At 39.6% G+C, this 22,590-nt stretch overlaps 1 protein-coding gene across 1 annotated transcript; it reads right to left on the reverse strand.

Moving 5' to 3' along the window:
- Positions 1 to 4,395: 4,395 nt before the first annotated feature.
- LOC120857400 (olfactory receptor 6C2-like) lies at positions 4,396 to 5,331 on the reverse strand. The gene has a single exon (XM_040232838.1). The coding sequence runs from the start codon at positions 5,329 to 5,331 to the stop codon at positions 4,396 to 4,398; it is 936 nt and encodes a 311-aa protein (XP_040088772.1).
- Between the last annotated feature and the right edge of the window lie 17,259 nt (positions 5,332 to 22,590).

Raw genomic sequence — 22,590 nt, forward strand, 5'->3', positions numbered from 1 at the left:
TTTATTTTGGGGGGCTCCAAAATCACTACAGATGGTGATTCCAGCCATGAAATTAAAAGACGCTTACTCCTTAGAAGAAAAGTTATGACCAACCTAGGTAGTATATTCAAAAGCAGAGACATTATTTTGCCAACTAAGGTCCGTCTAGTAAAGGCTATGGTTTTTCCTGTGGTCATGTATGGATGTGAGAGTTGGACTGTGAAGAAAGCTGAGTGCCAAAGAATTGATGCTTTTGAACTGTGGTGTTGGAGAAGACTCTTGAGGGTCCCTTGGACTGCAAGGAGATCCAACCAGTCCATTCTGAAGGCGATCAACCCTGGGATTTCTTTGGAAGGAATGATGCTAAAGCTGAAGCTCCAGTACTTTGGACACCTCATGCGAAGAAATGACTCATTGGAAAAGATTCTGATGCTGGGAGAGATTGAGGGCAGGAGGAGAAGGGGACGACCCAGGATGAGATGGCTGGATGGCATCACGGACTCGATGGATGTGAGTCTGAGTGAACTCCGGGAGTTGGTGATGAACAGGGAGGCCTGGCGTGCTGCGATTCATGGGGTCTCAAAGAGTCAGACATGACTGAGGGACTGAACTGAACTGAACTTTCTTATTTTATTCCAGTTTTTGTAAGTGCTACTAGAAAGCTTTAAATTCCAAACTTGGCTCCATTTTACTCCTATTGACTGGAGTTGTTAGAAATTCCAAATCCTTTCTATTAGATATTTTTACAACCTCACAGGAACTGATTACATTGTTTCCTAATTAGCTTTTCCACTTTTAATCATTCCCACGAACATCCCTGAAGCGTAAGTTCTTTGCACCAAGGATATGAAGCTATCCTTTCTCCTTGTGAAGTGTTTAGATCCCACCAGGTGGAGTCCCCCAGCACAGCACCAAGTTTGCCAAATCATGAAAAATAAAACAAGGAGACGTTAACCTGGGTTTCTGAGACAGATGACATGCAAAGAGGTGGTGTTGTTGCTGCCGTTCAGTCACTAAGGTGTGTCTGACTCTTTGCGACCCCATAACTGTAGCCTGCCAGGCTTCTCTGTCCACAGGATTCTTCAGGCAAGAATACTGCAGTGGGTTACCATGCGCTCCTCCAGGGGATCTACCCAACCCAGGGATCCAACCCATGTCTCTGACATCTCCTGCATTGGCAGGCAGGTTCTTTACCAGAAACCCATATATATATATGCGTGTGTGTGTGTGTATACACATCTGAAATAACCAAAAGAATATTTCTTCAGAAAACATAAAAAAGATTTATCATATGATCCTGCAATTCCACTCCTCAACATATACCCAGAGAAGACCATAATTTGAAAAGACACATGTTCCCTGATGTTCAGAGCATGACTATTTACAACAGCTAAGACAAGGCACCCCACTCCAGTACTCTTGCCTGGAAAATCCTTGGACGAAGGAGCCTGGTAGGCTGCAGTCCATGGGATCGCTAAGAGTCAGACACGACTGAGCGACTTCAGTTTCACTTTTTACTTTCATGCATTGGAGAAGGAAATGGCAACCCACTACAGTGTTCTTGCCTGGAGAATCCCAGGGATGGGGGAGCCTGGTGGGCTGCCATCTATGGGGTTGCACAGAGTTGGACACGACTGAAGCAACTTAGCAGCAAGACAAAGGAAGCATCCCAAGTGTCCATCTACAGACAATTGGTCTAAGAAGACATATATATATATAGGAAATGGAATATAACTCAGCCATTAAAAAAAGAATGAAATACTGCTATTTGCAGCAACATGGGTGGACCTAGAGATTATTATACTAAGTGAAGTAAGCCAGACAGAGGAAGACAAATTTCAAGTAATATCACTTACAAGTGGAATCTAAAAAAAAGAGAAAAAATGCAAATGAGCTTATATACCAAACAGAAATAGAAGATCCTTAGCAGTTCCTGAACCTTTGATTTGGCTCTATATTCTCTCATCATCTTCTCTGAAGATGAAGAAACATCACCAGGTGTGGGCTGGTGGCAATCTGAGGCCAGCAGGGACAGAGAATGGGCTGCCTGTTGGCAGCGGGTAGAGTTGTGTGGCAGGAAAGCAAACAAAATAGCAGGCAGGGAAATGGGGAACAGGGGGATTCTCCAGAGCTAACTTTAGGACTTCTAGGGGAGACATTTGTGCACTGAGGAGATGACTGAGTAATCATTTGCGTGAGTTATTTTATGATAGGAGTCCTAATAAGGAAAATGGAACTAACAAGCCACCGCACACCAGAAGAGTTCAGGAAAGGTCAAAGGGAGATACCATGTGTCCTGCCACCTCCCAGAATCCTCCTTGCTGGAATACATCTTGGCTAAACAATGCATGTGCCACCAGGAAGCACTCTGAGTCAGAATGATTGGCCAAAGACAACCCAGAAACTAATCCCAGCTCCATAAAACTTGACACTACAAGCCACATGGAAGAGCAGTTCTCCTGGGTTCCTTTACCCTCTTGCTCTCCACCTGAGCCCCCCTTCCCAATAAAGTCTCTTGCTTTGCTAGTGCCTGTGTCTCCTCAGACAATTCATTTCCGAGTGTTAGACAAGAGCCCGTATTTAGGCCCTGAAAATGATCCCCATTCCTGCAACACTTCTCTTTGCCCATTCCCTCACTCCCTAATTAGTAACTTCTCAAGTCTGCTCTTTGGAGCTCAGTGAAGCTCTAGGAGATCAATGCCTTTTTCTACAAACAAGAAACATGGAACACAGAAAGGCTTTGACCCTGGAGTGCCCCCTTGGGGTCCCGCTCCTCTTCAATCCCAAGTGAACAAGGGTGAGAAAAGAAAGGAAATAGAGTTTTGGATAGAGAGTTTAATCATTAACTTGGCAAGGGAACTCAGTTTTAGGGGGACACAGTCTCAGATCTCACTTGAGTCTGTCATTGAGTCGTAATCAGACAATAAGTTGGGTTGGAATGACAAGAGGCCTGCAGCGGACTGTTTATCTAAAATGGCATCTTCATTCACGTGTCTGACACCGCAGCTGAGAGGCCTGGAAGAGATGGGCTGCCCGGGCATCTTTTTATGGTGTTTCCATGAACCTAGCTTAGGTTTTCTCACTGCTTGGCAAGATTAAGGTTTTCAGACTTTTCATTTGGCACCTGGATCCCCCCCAGGGAGGGTGTTCCCAAAAAAGAAGGTAGAAGTTGCAAAGCTTCTTATCTCTTAAGTCATACAACTTCACTTCTGCCACACTCTCATGATCAAAAACATAGACCCAGGCAGGTTAAAGGGGAGAGGAAGTAAATTACATCTCATGATGAGGAAATGAGATTGAAGAATATGAAACAACCATTAACCCACCACAGCCATGACTCTGAAAAGACCTCTAAAGGCTGAAAGTAGCTGCATACATTCAGCTCACCCTTCAACAGTTCTGCCCTTTGCAAATTCCTGGACTTTCAGATCCTTACTGTTTCACCACCATCTGATGCTTTAACCCAATGATTTTTGCTTGGTATCTGCCTTTTGTAAGTGTTCTTACACAAGTTACTAGAGGAGGAGGAAGTATACCCATAAACTCTAAAGACTATGTAGTTACGATTTTTATGTATTGCCAAGGGGATGGCCAGTTGTTTCTATCTTCATTTTAGTACATTCAGATAAAAATATTCTAAGTTATACAAATTAACATATTATTTATTGTGAAGCAACATTGACAGGCTTAAAGTTAAAATTAAGGCTGCTTACATAAGACTCTTGAGAGTCCCTTGGACTGCAAGGAGATCCAACCAGTCCATTCTGAAGGAGATCAACCCTGGGATTTCTTTGGAAGGAATGATGCTAAAGCTGAAGCTCCAGTACTTTGGCCACCTCATGCGAAGAGTTGACTCATTGGAAAAGACTCTGATGCTGGGAGGGATTGGGGGCAGGAGGAGAAGGGAATGCCCAAGGATGAGATGGCTGGATGGCATCACGGACTCGATGGACGTGAGTCTGAGTGAACTCCGGGAGATGGTGATGGACAGGGAGGCCTGGTGTGATGCGATTCATGGGGTCGCAAAGAGTAGGACACGACTGAGCGATTGAACTAACTAAAATTTCCTGAAAATTGACGTACTTCTCTTGAAAAATAAAGGCACTTCAAAGCAGAGTTTATTGCAAAGAGGAAAAAGCAGTGATATGTCCAGAGTAGGTTCCACATGCAAAACTAATGAATTTGAGAATGCTAAGTGGAATTGTTAAATTGCAGATTGGGCAGATATTAAAAGGGTTAGCAGTTTCAGAGGATTAGAAAAATGTATCTACATAATGTTAGTCCCTTCAGGATTCTTTCTTAGATGTTCTCAGTTTTGTTTAATGCTTGCCCAAATATGTCACTCTCATGGCACAAATTGCCATCCACATACCAATGACAGATATGTTACTTTAGAGTTTCCAGTGTACTGTTCTGCTACTTTTTTGAATAAAATATTAACCTTTCAAGAATATCATGGAAAGACCGCTTCACTTGTTTATTCCTCAGGGTATAAATGAAAGGGTTCAACATAGGGGCAATAGATGTAATCAGCAGAGAAACTCCCTTATTAAGGGCCACTTCATCCTTAGCTGAAGGTTTCACATACATAAAAATGCAGCTGCCATAGGTGATGGAAACCACAATCATGTGGGAAGAACACGTGGAAAAGGCTTTTTTCCTTTCCTGAGCAGAGGGTAATCTTAGAACTGTCCTAATAATGTATATGTAGGACAGAACTATGCACACAAGGGTCGCTGTAAAGGTCAAAACAGCACAGAATATAACCAGCTGCTCTACGAACCATGTATCTGAACATGCATTCTTCAGTATTGGAGAAGCATCACAGGAAAAATGGTCAATAAAAGAGTCACAGAATTCCAGGTGGACACTCAGGCCAAGGGGTGGAAGGATAATCAAGAAGCCAGATACCCAACAAGAGAGAATGAGGTTCCTGCAGACTCTGCTGTTCATGATGGTCATGTAGTGAAGGGGTTTGCAGATGGCCACGTAGCGGTCATAAGACATCACAGTCAAGAGGAAAAATTCTGTAGCTGCAAAAAGGACAATAAAAAAGATTTGGCTGAAGCAGGCATTGATGGTGATAATTTTGTCCCCACTTGATATGATGTAGAGGTATGTGGGCACACAGGCTGTTGTGAATGAGATTTCTAAGAAAGAGAAATTTTGAAGAAAAAAATACATAGCTGTTTTTAAATGAGGATCCACAAAGATGAGAGAAATTATGGTCAGATTCCCAATTACACTTAACATATATGTGACCAACAAAAAGACAAAAATCAAAATCTCTAGTTGTGTGTCATTTGTCAAACCCATTATGATGAATGCTGTTATTGCTGAATGGTTTCTCATCACTGACTTGGTAGTATTGTCTGATCTTCACATGAAAGTCACAGAAATTGGATCTGAAGAACAATTTCAAAATAAGACAGGATCAAATGATGCCTTTAAGTGACAATTAAATCAGTCACATATATGTCTTTCTACAACTTGATGATTCATCTTTCGTGAAATGATGCCCTCAAAAGCCACTGAATGTACCACAGGGAAGATAAAAGCATTTTTCCAGAGTCCAGCTCCAGCAGCCAGGTATTCAACCTGAAGAGATGAACGGTGTCGGCGAACGAGTCAGCCTTTCAGTTTTCTTGGACTGCCTATTTATTTCAAGTTTAAGATTCTGTTTTATACTTTTACAAAAACATTAGGTCAGAGGTTTGACATTTTCAGTTCCCCCTCTCTCAGATTTATTATCTCCATAAATCATCGTTGCTCTTCAAACAGAGTTCCTGCCTCAGTGATTCTCTCAGAATCAGCCTTGTCATCTATTACCTCCTCTAATGTGTCCTATAGTTAACTTGTGATTGCATTGTAACTCATGCTACCTTCCTCAGTTTACTACTTATCTTCCTAAATCCTGTTTGCCCCTAACATCCTGAGCTCACTATCTCTTAACAAGGCTTCTAGCTATAGTGTCTCTAAAAATTCCTAACTTCTATAAGCTATAGTAAAATATGCTAACTTACAACATTCCTTAAATCTTTAACTTCTAACTATTTTAATTATTTCTAAGCCCTATATTCAGTAAACTCCTTTGCCGTAAACATTTTCCTCACAAATAGGCTTCAGATAGCAATCTCTCCCATGACCTCGAGCTGTGGCCTGTGTGCTCATCCTGGAACACTCTTTCATAAAATCCTTGAACAAATGTCAGTGATTAACTTTATGAATTATTCTCTGAGCACAGCTGCAGAAGGCTTTGTGCCTTCTCATGCTCCTCTCAAGAACAATAAACACCTTAATATTCCTTTTCAGTCAACTCAGCCGAGAAGAGGAAAAAATAAGTCAGAATTACAAGGCCTAACTCCTTCATCCTGGGTCTGTGCCTGCGGAATGAGAAGAGGGGGCCTGGGGCCGTGCCTCCATTTTGTCAGTAATGCCTAATGCGGCTCCCAACAGCATTTTGTGTAGGTTCAATCATATCTCTGTTCTCTACTGCATGAGAAACCTTGGGAAGGTCATTGAACTGATCTATGCTCCCACTTTCTTCCTTAATAAGATGGCTTTAATGATAATACTACATCATAGTGTTATTCTGAGAGTTAAATAAGCTATACCATATAACACCTTATATAATAGTAATTAGGAGATAATAATCTCTGTATAAATGTTATTTTCTGATGCCAATCTCTCATAATCTCAAAAAAAAATTTTTTTAAACACACATTTAGTTTCTCAGTTAGCATCTCTCCCTCTCTCATTATTTTCTTCCTCATCTCTAGATTAATTTCATCAGCATACAACCTCTCTCTGGTATTCCACATATAATATTTTAAATGTTTCCCATTGGGAAGTAACATTTCTATCATAATTTTAATGTTTCCTATAGCTTTCATATAGTTTTGACATTTAAAAACACGTTAATCTGAATATTCAAAAATAAAAGCAATTTATATCAAGAAAGATGAGTGGGAGGACTTAAAACTGAAAGCAACTTGAAAAACAATCAACCCATTTTTACCTCAAAAGACATATAACCATACAATGCCAAAGAAAAAAGAAGACCTAATCCCCTTCTCCTCCTGCCTTCACTCTTTCCCAGCATCAGGGTCTTTTCTAATGAGTCAGTTCTTCTCTTCAGGTGGCCAGTGTCGGAGTTTCAGCTTCAGCATCAGTCCTTCCAATGAATATTCAGGACTGATTTCCTTTAGGATTGACTGATTTGCTCTCCTTGCAGTCCAAGGGACTCTCAAGAGTCTTCTTCAACACCACAGTTCAAAAGCATCAGCTCAACTCTCTTCATGGCCCAGCTCTCATATCCATACACGACTACTGGAAAAACCATAGCTTTGACTAGACGGACCTTTGTCAGCAAAGTAGTGTTTCTGCTTTTTAATCTGCTATCTAGGTTGGTCATAACTTTTCTTCCAAGGAGCAAGTATGCCTTAATTTCATGGTTGCAGTCACCATCTACAATGATTTTAGAGCCCAAGAAAATAAAGTCTGTCACTGTTTCCATTGTTTCCCCATCTATTTGCCATGAAGTGATGGGACTGGATCCCATGATCTTAGTTTTTTGAATGTTAAGTTTTAAGCCAGCTTTTTCACTCTCCTCTTGCATTTTCATCAAGAGGCTATTGTATGCTTATATCTGGGGATATTTTTATGCTGTAGTATAGTATATGTGTATATGCTTCCATATATTTCTTCAGACAACTAAAATGGCTGAGAAGAAAGATACCACAGTTCACTGAGCTCACCTACAGTCCATATTAAAATGTCTCATTAAAATGAATCAGGAATCCCTAAAACTTTGGCCAACTAGAGCTGAGTGGAAGAGGTAAAAAGTGAACATGCCAGAAGATAAGGAAATCCTTAGGTAATAAATGGGAGCTTGTCTCAAGGCCTATAGAAGTCAGCTTAAAGGTGTCTAATTGACAAAATGGGAGACCATTTCAGCATCATGATTATTAAATATAACAATGAATTATAACCCACTGAAAACTTGGAATGCATGAGTCTGTACAAATAAACAATCAATGGATCAAGTAAAAGTCAATGAAAAGAAAAAGCTCTTGCTTATAGTAGAATACCAAGGACAAGCTGGTAGATGAGAAAGAGGGCTGGCATTGGAAATCGGTCTTTTGCAATCACTAAAGATGAAAGCATCACTATGAACAAAGCTAGTGGAGGTAATGGAATTCCAGTTGAGCTATTTCAATCCTGAAAGATGATGCTGTGAAAGTGCTGCACTCAATATGCCAGCACATTTGGAAAACTCAGCAGTGGCCACAGGACTGGAAAAGATCCATTTTCATTCCAATCTGAAAGAAAAGCAATGCCAAAGAATGCTCAAACTACTGCACAATTGCACCCATCTCACACACTAGTAAAGTAATGCTCAAAATTCTCCAAGCCAGGCTTCAGCAGTACGTGAACCATGAACTTCCAGATCTTCAAGCTGGTTTTAGAAAGGGCAGAGGAACCAAGGATCAAATTGCCAACATCTGCTGGATCATTGAAAAGCAAGAGAGTTCCAAGAAAACATCGATTTCTACTTTATTGACTATGCCAAAGCCTTTGACTATGTGGATCACCATAAACTGTGGAAAATTCTGAAAGAGATGGGAATACTAGACCAGCTGACCTGCCTCTTGAGAAACCTGTATGCAGGTCAGGAAGCATCAGTTAGAACTGGACATGGAACAACAGACTGGTTCCAAATAGGACAAGGAGTACATCAAGGCTGTATATTGTCACCCTGCTTATTTAACTTATGCAGAGTACATCATGAGAAACGCTGGGCAAGAAGAAGCACAAGCTGGAATCAAGATTGCTGGGAGAAATATCAATAACCTCAGATATACAGATGACACCACCCTTATGGCAGACAGTGAAGAGGAACTAAGAAGCCTCTTGATGAATGTGAAAGAGGAAAGTGAAAAGGTTGGCTTAAATTCAACATTCAGAAAACGAAGATCATGGCATCCAGTCCCATCACTTCATGGGAAATAGATGGGGAAACAGTGGAAACAGTGTCAGACTTTATTTTGGGGGGCTCTAAAATCACTGCAGATGGTGACTGCAGCCATGAAATTAAAAGACGCTTACTCCTTGGAAGGAAAGTTATGACCAACCTAGATAGCATATTCAAAAGCAGAGACATCACTTTGCCAACAAAGGTCCGTCTAGTCAAGGCTATGGTTTTTCCAGTGGTCATGTATGGATGTCAGAGTTGGACTGTGAAGAAAGCTGAGCACCAAAGAATTGATGCTTTTGAACTGTAGTGTTGGAGAAAACTCTTGCGAGTCCCTTGGACTACAAGGAGATCCAACTGGTCCATCCTAAAGGAGACCAGTCCTGGGTGTTCATTGGAAGGACTGATGCTGAAGCTGAAATTCCAATACTTTGGCCACCTCATGTGAAGAGTTGACTCATTGGAAAAGACTCTGATGCTGGGAGGGATTGGGGGCAGGAGAAGAAGGGGACGACAGAGGATAAGATGGTTGGATGGCATCACCGACTCGATGGACATGAGTTTAAGTGAACTCCAGGTGTTGGTGATGGACAAGGAGGCCTGGCGTGCTGCGATTCATGGGGACGCAAAGAGTCAGACACGACTGAGTGACTGAACTGAACTGAACTGAAAGATGGAACAGGCAAACAAAAAACACCAAGAATGCAAAATCAAGGGGTGTTTTTTGTTGAGAAGCAGAATACATGCATGGTCTTAAGGTATATTCTCAAAGACATTTATTAGCCAAGGAAATTGGAATGATTATATAATGGATAAATGGAATTATGATCAGACCTAGTGATCGGACTTGTCTCCACAAGAATAATACAATATCATCTGTTTCATGCTCTGGCCAAGGATAAATAACCTGAGCTTAACTATGATGGACCATCAAGGAAAATCAAACTGAGGAAATTCTATTGGAAAAAGAAGATGAAGAGAGACTGAATTCTGCAAAAATGCCTATCTTAAAAAAAAAAACATATACACATATGATGTTCCAAATAAAAGAGAATAAAGAATCATGACAAATAAATGCAATATTTTATCCAATTTCGATACTTGGTAAAAGGAAGGGGAAAATTACATTACTGTGTCAGTGACAAATGGAAATGTGGATAATGAATTAGATAAAATTATTTTATCAGTGTTAAATTTACTGAACAATACTGTGGTTTTCCAAGTAAATATCTCAATTCTTTGGACATAGACAGTGAATTGCTAGGCATCAGTTTAGTTCGGTCACCCAGTTGTGTCCAACTCTTTGCGACCCCATGGACTGTAGCACACCAGGCATCCCTCTGTATCACCACTTTTGAAGCGTGCTGAAATTCATGTCCAGTTGGTGATGCCATCCAACCATGTTGTCCTCTGTCATCCCCTTCTCCTCCTGCCTTCAATCTTTCCCAGCATCAAGGTCTTTTCCAATGAGCCAGTTCTCGCATCAGGTGGCTGAAGTATTGGAGCTTCAGCTTCAACATCAGTCCTTCCAGTGAATATTCAGGACTGATTTCCTTTAGGATTGACTAGTTTGATCTCCTTGCAGTCCAAGGGACTCTCAAGAGTCTTCTCCAACACCACAGTTCAAAAGTATCAATTCTTCAGCCCTCAGCTTTCTTTATGGTTCAACTCTCACATCCACACATGACTACTCTGTCTAGGGATACAGCAGAAAAATTCATCAGAAGGACTGATGCTGAACCTGAAGCTCCAATACTTTGGCCACCTGATGTAAAGAGCTGACTCATTAGAAAAGACCCTGATGCTGGGAAAGATTGAGGGCAGGAGGATAATGGGACGACAAAAGATGAGATGGTTGGATGGCATCACGAACTCAATGGACATGAGTTTGAGCAAGCTTCGGGAGATGGTGAAGGGCAGGGAAACCTGGTGTGCTGCAGTCCATGGGGTCACGAAGAGTCAGACACAACTGAGCTACTGAACAACAGCAACAAAGTACACTTAACATGAGATTTGCTCTCTTAAACTTTTAAGTGTACCATGTCTCTAAGTGTCTCAGATAATAAAGCATCCACCTGCAATGCAAGAGATCTGGGTTTGATCCTTGGGTAGGGAAGATCCCCAGAGAAGGGAATGGCAACCCACTCCAGTATTCTTGCCTGGAGAATTCCGTGGACAGAGGAGTCTGGTGAGCTACAGTCCATGGGGTTACAAAGAGTTGGACACAACTGAGCAACTAACACACTTTCCCAACATGTGGTATTAGGGCTTCCCTGGTGGCTCATACAGTAAAGAATCTGCCTGCAGTGTGAGAGACTTGGCTTCTATCCCTACATTGGAAGATCTCCTGAAGAAGGGAATGGTTACCCACTCCAGTATTCTTGCCATGGAAAATCCCATGGACAGAGGAGCCTGCCAAGCCACAGCCCATGGGGTTGCAAAGAATCAGACACTACTGTTCAATGAACACTTTCACTTTCTTGCTCATTATAGGCACTATATTGCACACAGATCTCTAGATTATATTCTTTTTGCATATCTGAAACCATACCCACCAAATAGCGACTCTCCATTTCATTAGTCTTTCTGCATCAGTCTTGCCTCCACCATACTGTACCATCAAATAGACTTTTATCAAAGGAATCAGTCACAAGGCTGGATACTACAAAAAGGCAGAACTCTCTGTGACATAAAGTGCAGAAAGACCTTTTTTGATCCACCTTCTAGAGTAATGAAAATAAAAACAAAAGTGAACAAATAGGACCTAATAATACTTAAAAATTTTTTGCACAGCAAAAGAATCCATAAACTAGATGAAAAGACAATCTCAGAATGGGAGAAAATATTTGAAAATGAAGCAACTGGCAAGAGATTAATCTCCAAAATATATAACCAGTTCATGGGAGGTCAATATCCAAAAAATATTACCCAATCAAAAAATGAGAAGAAGCACTAAATAAGATATTAGTCCCTGTACCTGGGACTCTGCCTAGTTAATGATGCGTAAGTGAAAACTACCCATATTTTCAAACTAATGAAAGTTCATCACTCTAGAAATAATCTGAGAAATTAGTAGTTTTCTTAGTGAAATATCAAAGACAAATTTTGAAACTAGTATAAATTTTTTTTCCTTTTCTACAGTAAAACATACAGAGTAAAATGTTTTATATAAGTAAAACATAAATATCTTCTCTATCAGTTACAAATGGAAAGTTACTCAACTAATAAAATACTCAGTTCTTACCTTTGACATTCTTCATTGTTTTGTCTGGAAGCTGTACTTCTAATGACAGAAGTGAACCTCCATTTGAAAAAATACATTCCAGTAGGAGCATCTAAATGCATTACTAGCCCCTTGCTGTTAGAAACACATACACACTCATTGCTAATATATATTGGCTTCTAAAATACAACATAGACTATCTTATTTTTAAATTAAGAAACATTTCTCTGCACATTGAGGAACTCAAAGAAAGATAAAAAATTCAAAACAAAGTGAAATTGAGATGCTTACAAGCAAACAGATTTTTACATTAAAGACCTCCTTTATAACCTCCATCTGCAACAGATTCCCAGGGGGAAAAAGGGGTGGAGGTGAAGGTCCTTGAAAGACTTGATTCAAAAGTCTGTAATATATCTAATATAATTCATTTTGTCACAAGAATCCCAGTCCAGCACCAATGGGATTAATGTCCTTCGAGAGAATAAGATGCAATAATAACAAATTCGGTCCAAACATAGAAACTAAGATACTATTTATAAATCAGAATCTATTCTTTATTATTTGTTAATAGTAATGATAAACATATTTCTTCCTATTTAGTTAAAAACAGATATAAACTACGATTTTATACTTCACTATGATATTTGCTGTTCAGTTCAGTTCAGTTCAGTCGCTCAGTCATGTCCAACTCTTTGCAACCCCATGAATCGCAGCACGCCAGGCCTCCCTGTCCATCACCAACTCCCAGAGTTCACTCAGACTCACGTCCATCGAGTCAATGATGCCATCCAGCCATCTCATCCTCTGTCATCCCCTTCTCCTCCTGCCCCCAATCCCTCCCAGCATCAAAATCTTTTCCAATGAGTAAACTCTTCGCATGAGATGTCCAAACTACTGGAGTTTCAGCTTTAGCATCATTCCCTCCATAGAAATCCCAGGGCTGATCTCCTTCAAAATGGACTGGTTGGATCTCCTTGAAGTCCAAGGGACTCTCAAGAGTCTTCTCCAACACCACAGTTCAAAAGCATCAATTCTTCGGCACTCAGCCTTCTTCACAGTCCAACTCTCACATCCATACATAACCACAGGAAAAACCATAGCCTTGACTACACGGACCTTAGTCAATATTTGCTGTAGGTTCTTATTTAAAGAAATCTTAAATCTTGCCACCTCATCTTAATATCTTCTGCTTCTGTTAGGTCCATACCATTTCTGTCTTTTATCGAGCCCATCTTTGCATGAAATGTTCCCTTGGTATCTCTAATTTTCTTGAAGAGATCTCTAGTCTTTCCCATTCTGTTCTTTTCCTCTATTTCTTTGCATTGATCGCTGAGGAAGGCTTTCTTATCTCTCCTTGCTATTCTTTGGAATTCTACATTCAGATGCATATGTCTTTCCTTTTCTCCTTTGCTTTTCGCTTCTCTTCTTTTCACAGCTATTTGTAAGGCCTCCCCAGACAGCCATTTTGCTTTTTTGCATTTCTTTTCCATGGTGATGGTCTTGATCCCCGTCTCCTATACAATGTCACAAACCTCCGTCCATAGTTCATCAGGCACTCTATCTATCAGGTCTAGTCCCTTAAATCTATTTCTCACTTCTACTGTATAATCATAAGGGGTTTGATTTAGGTCATACCTGAATGGTCTAGTGGTTTTCCCTACTTTCTTCAATTTAAGTCTGAATTTGGCAGTAAAGAGTTCATGATCTGAGCCACAGTCAGCTCCTGGTCTTGTTTTTGCTGACTGTATAGAGCTTCTCCATCTTTGGCTGCAAAAATATAATCAATCTGATTTCAGTGTTGACATCTGGTGATGTCCATGGGTAGAGTCTTCTCTTGTGTTGTTGGAAGAGGGTGTTTGCTATGACCAATGCGTTCTCTTGGCAAAACTCTATTAGCCTTTGTCCTGCTTCATTCTGTATTCCAAGGCCAAATTTGCCTGTTACTCCAGGTGTTTCTTGACTTCCTACTTTTGCATTCCAGTCCCCTATAATGAAAAGGACATCTTCTTTGGGTGTTAGTTCTAAAAGGTCTTGCAGGTCTTCATAGAACTGTTCAACTTCAGCTTCTTCAGCATTACTGGTTGGGGCATGGACTTGGAATACTGTGATATTGAATGGTTTGCCTTGGAAAAGAACAGAGATCATTCTGTTGTTTTTGAGATTGCATCCAAGTACTGCATTTCGGACTCTTTTGTTGACCATGATGGCTACTCCATTTCTTCTAAGGGATTCCTGCCCACAGTAGTAGATACAATGGTCATCTGAGTTAAATTCACCCATTCCAGTCCATTTTAGTTCGCTGATTCCTAGAATGTTGACGTTCACTCTTGCCATCTCCTGTTTGACTACTTCCAATTTGCCTTGATTCATGGACCTAACATTCCGGGTTCCTATGCAATATTGCTCTTTACAGCATCAGATCTTGCTTCTATCACCAGTCACATCCACAACTGGGTATTGTTTTTGCTTTGGCTCCATCCCTTCATTCTTTCTGGAGTTATTTCTCCACTGATCTCCAGTAGCAATTTGGGCACCTACCGACCTGGGGAGTTCCTCTTTCAGTATCCTATCATTTTGCCTTTTCATACTGTTCATGGGGTTCTCAAGGCAAGAATGACTTCAGTGAAAGCCTTTTAAAGGCCACATAGGGGTGAGGGCTGAAGTTCATGGACTTTCTTCTATTTTTGGTGAGGTACCATGCTAATGTTTCAGAATCTTGATCCTCAGACTCCTAGTTCCAGCCAGTCTGAGGTCCTCACACTTGTGCTCAGCAAGTAGACATGATCCCCCCTGAGAGGGATGAGGGGAGGGGCTTAGTTGCTGCAGAACATCTCAAAGATATATGTCACATTGTCATGTATATCACTGGAAGAGGAACCAAGACGGTTTTGTTGCCGCTTTTTTTCAGTTGCTCAGTCGTGTCCAACTCTTTGCAACCCCATGAACTGCAGCACACCAGGCTTTCCTATCCTTCATCTCTCCTGGAGTTTGCTCAAACTCATGTCCATTGAGTCAGTGATGCCATCCAACCATCTCATCCTCTGTCGTCCCCTTCTCCTCCTGCCTTCAATCTCTCCCAGCATCAGGGTCTTTTCAAATGAGTCAGCTCTTTGCATCAGGTGACCAAAGTATTGGAGTTTCAGCTTCAGCATCAGTCCTTTCGATGAATATTCAGGGTTGATTTCCTTTAGGAATGACTAGTTTGGTCTCCTTGCAGTTCAAGGGACTCTCAAGAGTTCTTCAGCACCACAGTTCAAAAGCATCAATTTTTCTGCACTCAGCTTTCTTTTTGGTCCAACTCTCACATCCATACATGACTACTGGAAAAACCTTAATTTGAATAGACAGACCTTTGTCAGCAAAGTGATGTCTCTGCTTTTTAATACACTGTTTAGGTTTGTCATAATTCCAGGGAACAGGTGTCCTTAAATTTCATGTCTGCAGTCACTGTCTACAGTGATTTTAGAGCCCAAGAAGATTAAATCTGTCACCATTTCCACTTTCTCCCCATCTATTTGCCATAAAGTGATGGGACCAGATACCATGATATTAGTTTTTTGAATACTGATATAAGTTAAATAAGCAAAGTAACAATATACAGCCTTGACATATTCTTTCCCAATTTTGAGCCAGTTTGCTGTTCCAGTCCAGATCTAACTGTTGCTTCTTGACCTGCATACAGATTTCTCAAGAGGCATATAAGGCAGCCTGGTATTCCCATCTCTTGAAGAACTTTCCACAGTTTGTTGTGATCCACACAAACACTTTAACGTGGTCAATAAAGCTGTAGATGTTTTTCTGGAATTCTATTGCTTTTTCTATAATCTAATGCACATTGGCAATTTGATCACTGGTTCCACCTTGAACATTTGGAAATTCTCAGTTCATATACTGTTGAATCTTGCTTGGAGAATTTTGAGCACTATTTTGCTAGCATGTCAGATGAGTACATTGTGCAGTAGTTTGAACATTCTTTGGCATTGCCTTTCTTTGGGATTGGAATGAAAACTGACATTTTCCAGTCCTGTGGCCACTGCTGAGTCTTCAAATTTTGCTAGCATATTGAGTGCACTTTAACAGCATCATCTTTTAAGATTTGAAATAGCTCAACTGAAATTCTATCACCTCCACTAGCTTTGTTCGTGGTGATGCTTCCTAAGGCCCACTTGACTTTGCACTCCAAGATGTCTGGCTCTAGGAGAGTGATCACACCATCATGGTTATCTGGGTCATGAAGATCTTTTTTGTATTAAGATCCTCTATGTATTCTTGCCTCCTCTTCTTAATATCTTCTGCTTCTGTTAGATCCATACCATTTCTGTCCTGCTTCATTTTGTACTCTAAAGCCAAATTTGCCTGTTACTCCAGCTTTCTCTTGGCTTCCTACTTTTGCATTCCAGTCCCCTATGATGAAAAGGACAACTTTTTTTAGTGTTAGTTCTAGAAGGTCTTGTAACTGTTTCAAATTCACTTTTTTTCAAGTCTATTCTTTAGTTGGGATTACTCCTATTGGATCGGGAGTTGGCCACTTTTGAGCTATACTTTGATGCGTCATGCTGCTGCTGCTGCTAAGTTGCCTCAGTCGTGTCCAACTCTGTGCAACCCCAGAGACAGCAGCCCACCAAGCTCCCTCTTCCCTGGGATTCTCCAGGCAAGAACACTGGAGTGGGTTGCCATTTCCTTCTCCAATGCATGAAAGTGGAAAGTGAAAGTGAAAAGTGAAAGTGAAGTCACTCAGTTATGTCCAACTCTTAGTGACCCCACAGACTACAGCCTACCAGGCTCCTCCATCCATGGGGTTTTCCCAAGAGGACTGGAGTGGGTTGCCATTGCTTTCTCCTTGATGCGTCATGGTCTACAACTTTAAGCACAGGAATTTTAGAATTTAATTTTTCAGTACAGGTGTTTTGGAATAAGGAGAATTTATTGATGCATCATAGATTCTTATTCCAAAACACCTGTACTGAAAAGTTAAATTCTAAAATTCCTGTGCTTAAAGTTGTGGTCCATGATAAAAAACAAATATATGAAGGATGATGATAATGCCATAGGTGCGTAATCTCTCCACATCCCTCCTCCAGTCAACTAAGCATTTACATTTTAGAGATCAAGTTAGATTTCTACCAGAAAATTGTCATTCATTTCTCCTGACTTCCTCTATTCTTCCCTTATTTTCCATTTCTGTTCTCAGGAGAGAAGCCTTTAATATATGATTATTTTAATATAACTGGAAAAACATGGGGTAAAAGTTTAAATAACTGAAGGATATGAAGACACACTTTGTTTTCCCCCATTCATGGCAACAAAACGTGATACATGTTAGTAATGCCCAGGGTATAATTGTATGGACCTTGGAACAGCTTGTCTGAGATCAAGTCATAACTCTCTCATCTACTAGCTGAGTGACCTTGGGCAAGTCATTTAATTTCTCTGTACTCCCTGTTTCCTGATGTGTAAAGTAACACCTCCCTGGTGGTCCAGTGGTTAAGAATCTGCCTGGCAATGCAGGGGACAAGGTTCCATCCATGGTCTGGGAAGATCCACTTGCCACCAGGCAACTAAGCTCCTGCAGCACAATTACTGACCCCATGTGCTCTAGAGCCTCTGCTCCACAACAAAAGTAGCCATGACAACTAGAAGCCCACACACCACAACTAAGAGTAGCCCTCACTGCAACTAGAGAAAGATCGAATGCAGCAACGAAGATGGTGCAACAAAAATTAATTAATTAACTCAACTAATTTCTAAAGTAGAGTCAACAGAAATGACTACATCATAGGGATACTGTAAGGTTGCTTTTAGTCGCTAAGTCGTGGCCAACTCTTGCAACGCCATGGGCAGTCTCCTCTGTCCATGGGATTTCCCAGGCAAGAATACTGGAGTGGATTGCCATTTTCTTCTCCAGGTAATCTTCCCAACCCAAGAATCAAACTTGGATCTCCTGCATGGCAGGCAGATTCTTTACCAACTGAGCTACAAGGGAATCCCTACTGTAAGGTTAAATGAGATAAACTATGCAACATATTTACAATAGCACTTAGCACATAATTGGGCTTCCCTGGTGGTTCAGAGGGTAAAGAATTTGTCTGCAATGTGGAGAATCCTAGTTCAACCCCTGGGTTCGAAGACTCCCTGGAGAAGGAAGTGGAAACCTACTCCAGTATCCTCACCTGGGGAATCCCATGGACAGAGGAGTCTGGCAAGCTACAGTCCACGGGGTCACAAAGAGTCAGACATGACTGACTGACTATTAATTTAACTTTTTTCACATATTATATATATTATATATATATTTGTATAATTAATAGTTTAATTAATTAATATTATAATTTTATAATATAATTATAATTGTAATGTTCATATAATTAATATTATACATATATTTGACTTTTTTTTTATTTCTGAATCTCTCTCATCTCAAGAAGGCACATTGCTCTACAAGAAGCATCTCTCACTCTCTCACACACACACACCCTCTCTGCATCATCAGTTTCTTCCACTTTTCTAGATTTATTTCATGAGCATAAAAACATTTTCTGGTATTCTCCTATTTTTTAAAAAAAAAAGTAAAATATTATTAAGGAGTGCCACTTCCATCAGTATACACTTTATATAGTTTTGACTTTAAGAAACATGTAAATCTACATATTTAAAAATAAAATATCATATCTGTCAAGCAGATAATTTACCCTCTTTTTATTAATATCATTTCTATTTTTACTCAGCTTTTCTTTCAATGTAATATTAAGACAAATGCCCAAGTATTACATGGCCACTCAGGGTCTGGGAAACAGCCATACTAAATAGTTGTTCTTGAAATAACCTAATTAGTTATATTGGTCTATTCAGCTATTTATCTTCATTTAATGTTCCAGGCCTCCACTACTCAATAGAGTAGCTACTAGCCATGTATGGCCATTAACCACTTGAGATGTGGTTATTCCAAACTGAGTTGTGCTATAGCTGTAAAATGCACATCAGATTTCAAGACTTAGAAAAAAAATAAGTAAAATATACTACTTCTATTTTATACTGAATGCATGTTTAAATGTTAATATTTTTTATATATGGAGTTAAATAAAATACATTATAAAAATTAAGCTCACCTGTTTGTTTTTATATTCTTAATGGTACAACCAGACATTTTTATTTTTTAACATAAATTTATTTATTTAAAAAAAATTTTTATTTATTTTGATTGGATTAATTACTTTACAATATTGTATTGATTTTGCCATACATCAACATCAAAACACCAATACAGTATACTAACGCATATATATGGAATTTAGAAAGATGGTAACGATAACCCTGTATGCGAGACAGCAAAAGAGACACAAATGTATAGAACAGTCTTTTGGACTCTGTGGGAGAGGGGGAGGGTGGGATGATTTGGGAGAATGGCATTGAAACATGTATAATATCATATACAAAACGAATCAACAACCAGAAATTTTTAAATTACAAATGTGGCTCACATAAATTTTTGTTGCACTGTACTGTTTTAGGTTTTCAAATTTTTTCACATTGGGGAATTGTAAAAAAAAAGGAACTAGTCATGAGACAAATTAATTTCTTTTCTAAACATCTTTCACTCTCTTTTCAATAAAACCCTCAACTATGTTTGAAGTGTATGCTCCCTGAGTCTGAGAAAGTGAAGCTCTTTTTAGTCTTTGTGAGGTGAATAGTATCAACTCTCACCAAATACAGATTTGCTGGCATGCATTGCCAGGTATCATAACAGGAAAAAAGAACATTAACCTGGATTTATGAAGCAAATAGTGAAAATAGATGATACAGGCACTGGAAGAAGGAAGATATTTTTTTAAATGGAGTGTTTACCAGTGGTAATTGAGATAAATGATTTAAACATATATACAGACACATTTAAACATATAGATAAATGGGAGAGAGACAAAGAAAGAGAAGGAGAGGTAAAGAGAAAGAAAATAGGAAGTTTTCCCCATGTGTCAATCAAATCATTGTACATGGGATTGCACCAAGTCAATGAACCATAAATGAATCCTGCCCACATTTTCAACTGGGAAAAGTTCATGAATTCTATAGATAATCCCGGAAATAACTAGTTCTCTTTATAATGAATCAGAAACAAATACTGAAACTAGTAATTACTTTTTTTTTTACTATATAAATAATCACAAGCATCTTCTCTATAAATTACCCATGGAAACATGCCTGGCTTGAAAACATCCCAGTACTTAACTTTGATATTCTTCATTGTTTCACCAGAAAACTATACCACAAATGACAAATGATATTTGTGAACTTCATGGTTTAACAAAACATACCAGTAGTGTCATCTAAATGCATTCCTAGTCCCTTACCCCCAGAACCTATCCTCACTGGATATACACATCTTTCTAGAATTATAAAGAAATACCATCCTATTTTAAAACTTGGATATATTTCTGTGCATTATAGGTAGCTGAAAGGATGCTAAAGTTCAAAGAGCAAGGAGGAGTTAAGAAGCCTCTCTTGCTCTGCAAAAATGGGCACTCTGATTTTCACTGGACAAACAGGTGACTCTTTTATTCCCTTCATCAGCAACAGGAGTGCATAAAACAACTAAATAAAAAGCCCTTAGAGGCCCTGACTCAATGCACTAGTGAGTTCACTTGAGTGAATTTAAAATGTAACTTACTTTGCCAAAAAAAATCCCAAGCTAAGCACCAATGAGGATAATTTCTGTAGAGAGAAAAGCGTAATATAATAGTAACAAACTCAGTTCAAGAATAAAAATAAGAATTCCATGGAGAAAGGACAGTCTCTTCAATAAATGGTGCTGGGAAAACCAGACAGGTACATGTAGAAGAATAATATTGAAACACTCCCTAATACCATGCACAAAAGTAAACTCAAAATGGATTAAAGACCTAAATGCAAGACCTGATACTGGCAGGCAGATTCTTTTGCCTTTGAGCCACCAGGGAAGCCCTTGATACCAGTAGATTGTCATAAGTAACATATGTGTATTGTAATACCCAAAGCAACCACTGAGAAAATTATACAACATGATATGATCAAAAACCTTGAATAAGTCAAAATGGAATCTTAAAATATGTTCAAACAATCTACATAAGTGCAGAAAAAGACAAACAAGAAGCAAAGGAAATAAACAGAAACAAATAAAAGACAGATAAATCTGAATACATAATTATCTTAAATATAAATGGTTTAAATACATCACTTGAAAAGAAGAAATTGGCAGGTGGATTTATTCCTGAAAATTACCCAAATACTATAATGTTATTAGAAACTCAACAATATGCATAGATTGAAAGTAAAGGATAAAGAAAAATATATCATGAAAAAATCAAGAAAAAAAACTGACATGGCTATATTAATATTAGGTAAAGTAGAAGCAAATAAAATTGCAAATGGGAATTAAAGGGAAATTACATAATGATAAAAGCATCAATCCACCAGGAATCAATCCACCAATCCACCTTGCTTTATCTACTATTGCATTTATCACCATCTCACTTATTTTATGGGCTTCCTGGTGGCTCAGATGGTAAAGAATCTGCCTGCAATGCAGAAGACCTGGATTTGATCCCTGGGTTAGGAAGATCCACTGGAGAAGGGAAAGGCTAGCCACTCCAGTGTTCTGGCCTGGGGAATTCCATAGACAGAGGAGCCTGGTGGGCTACAGTCCATGGGATTGCAAAGACTCAGACATGACTGAGTGACTTTCACTTTCACTTATTTTATATTTACCTGTGGATTCATTTATTGTCCCTATGCTACATCTAGGCAGGGACTTCAGTGGCTTTGTTGATAGCTGCATGTTGTTGTTGTTTAGTAGCTAAGTCATGTCTGACTCTTTGCAATCCCAAGGATTATAGCCTACTAGGCTCCTCTGTCCATGGAATTTCCCAGGCAAGAATACTGGAGTGGGTTGTGATTTCCTTCTCCATGATAGCTGTATATCCAGTGCCTAAAATGTTAGTTGCACATGGTATTGAAGCTGCAGCTCCAATAGTTTGGCCACGTGATGCAAAGAACTGACCCATTGGAAAAGACCCTGATGCTGTGAAGGTAGGAGGAGAAGGGGACGACAGAGGATGAAATGTTGGATGGCATCATTGACTTGATGGACATGAGTTTGAGCAAGCTCAGGGAGTTGGTGATGGACAGGGAAGCCTGGCGTGCTTCAGTCCATGGGATCACAAAAAGTCGGACACAACTGAGCAGCTGAACTAACTGACATGGTAAGTACTCAACAAATATTTGCTGAATGAATAAAGGGTTAGCTTATTATCTATTGAGATCTGTTCTTTAAGATACAAGGCATTTTCTGGCTTACTTCACTCTGTAGAACTGATTCAAATGTATAATATCATATAAGAAATGAATCGCCAGTCTAGGTTCGATGCAGGATACAGGATGCTTG

The sequence above is a fragment of the Oryx dammah genome, unplaced genomic scaffold, assembly GCF_014754425.2.
Source record: "Oryx dammah isolate SB20612 unplaced genomic scaffold, SCBI_Odam_1.1 HiC_scaffold_29, whole genome shotgun sequence".
Taxonomy (NCBI): domain Eukaryota; kingdom Metazoa; phylum Chordata; class Mammalia; order Artiodactyla; family Bovidae; genus Oryx; species Oryx dammah.

What these genes read in the sequence shown, in the direction of transcription:
- LOC120857400 (XM_040232838.1), bottom strand. Translation starts at nt 5,331, where the DNA reads ATGAGAAACCATTCAGCAATAACAGCATTCATCATAATGGGTTTGACA.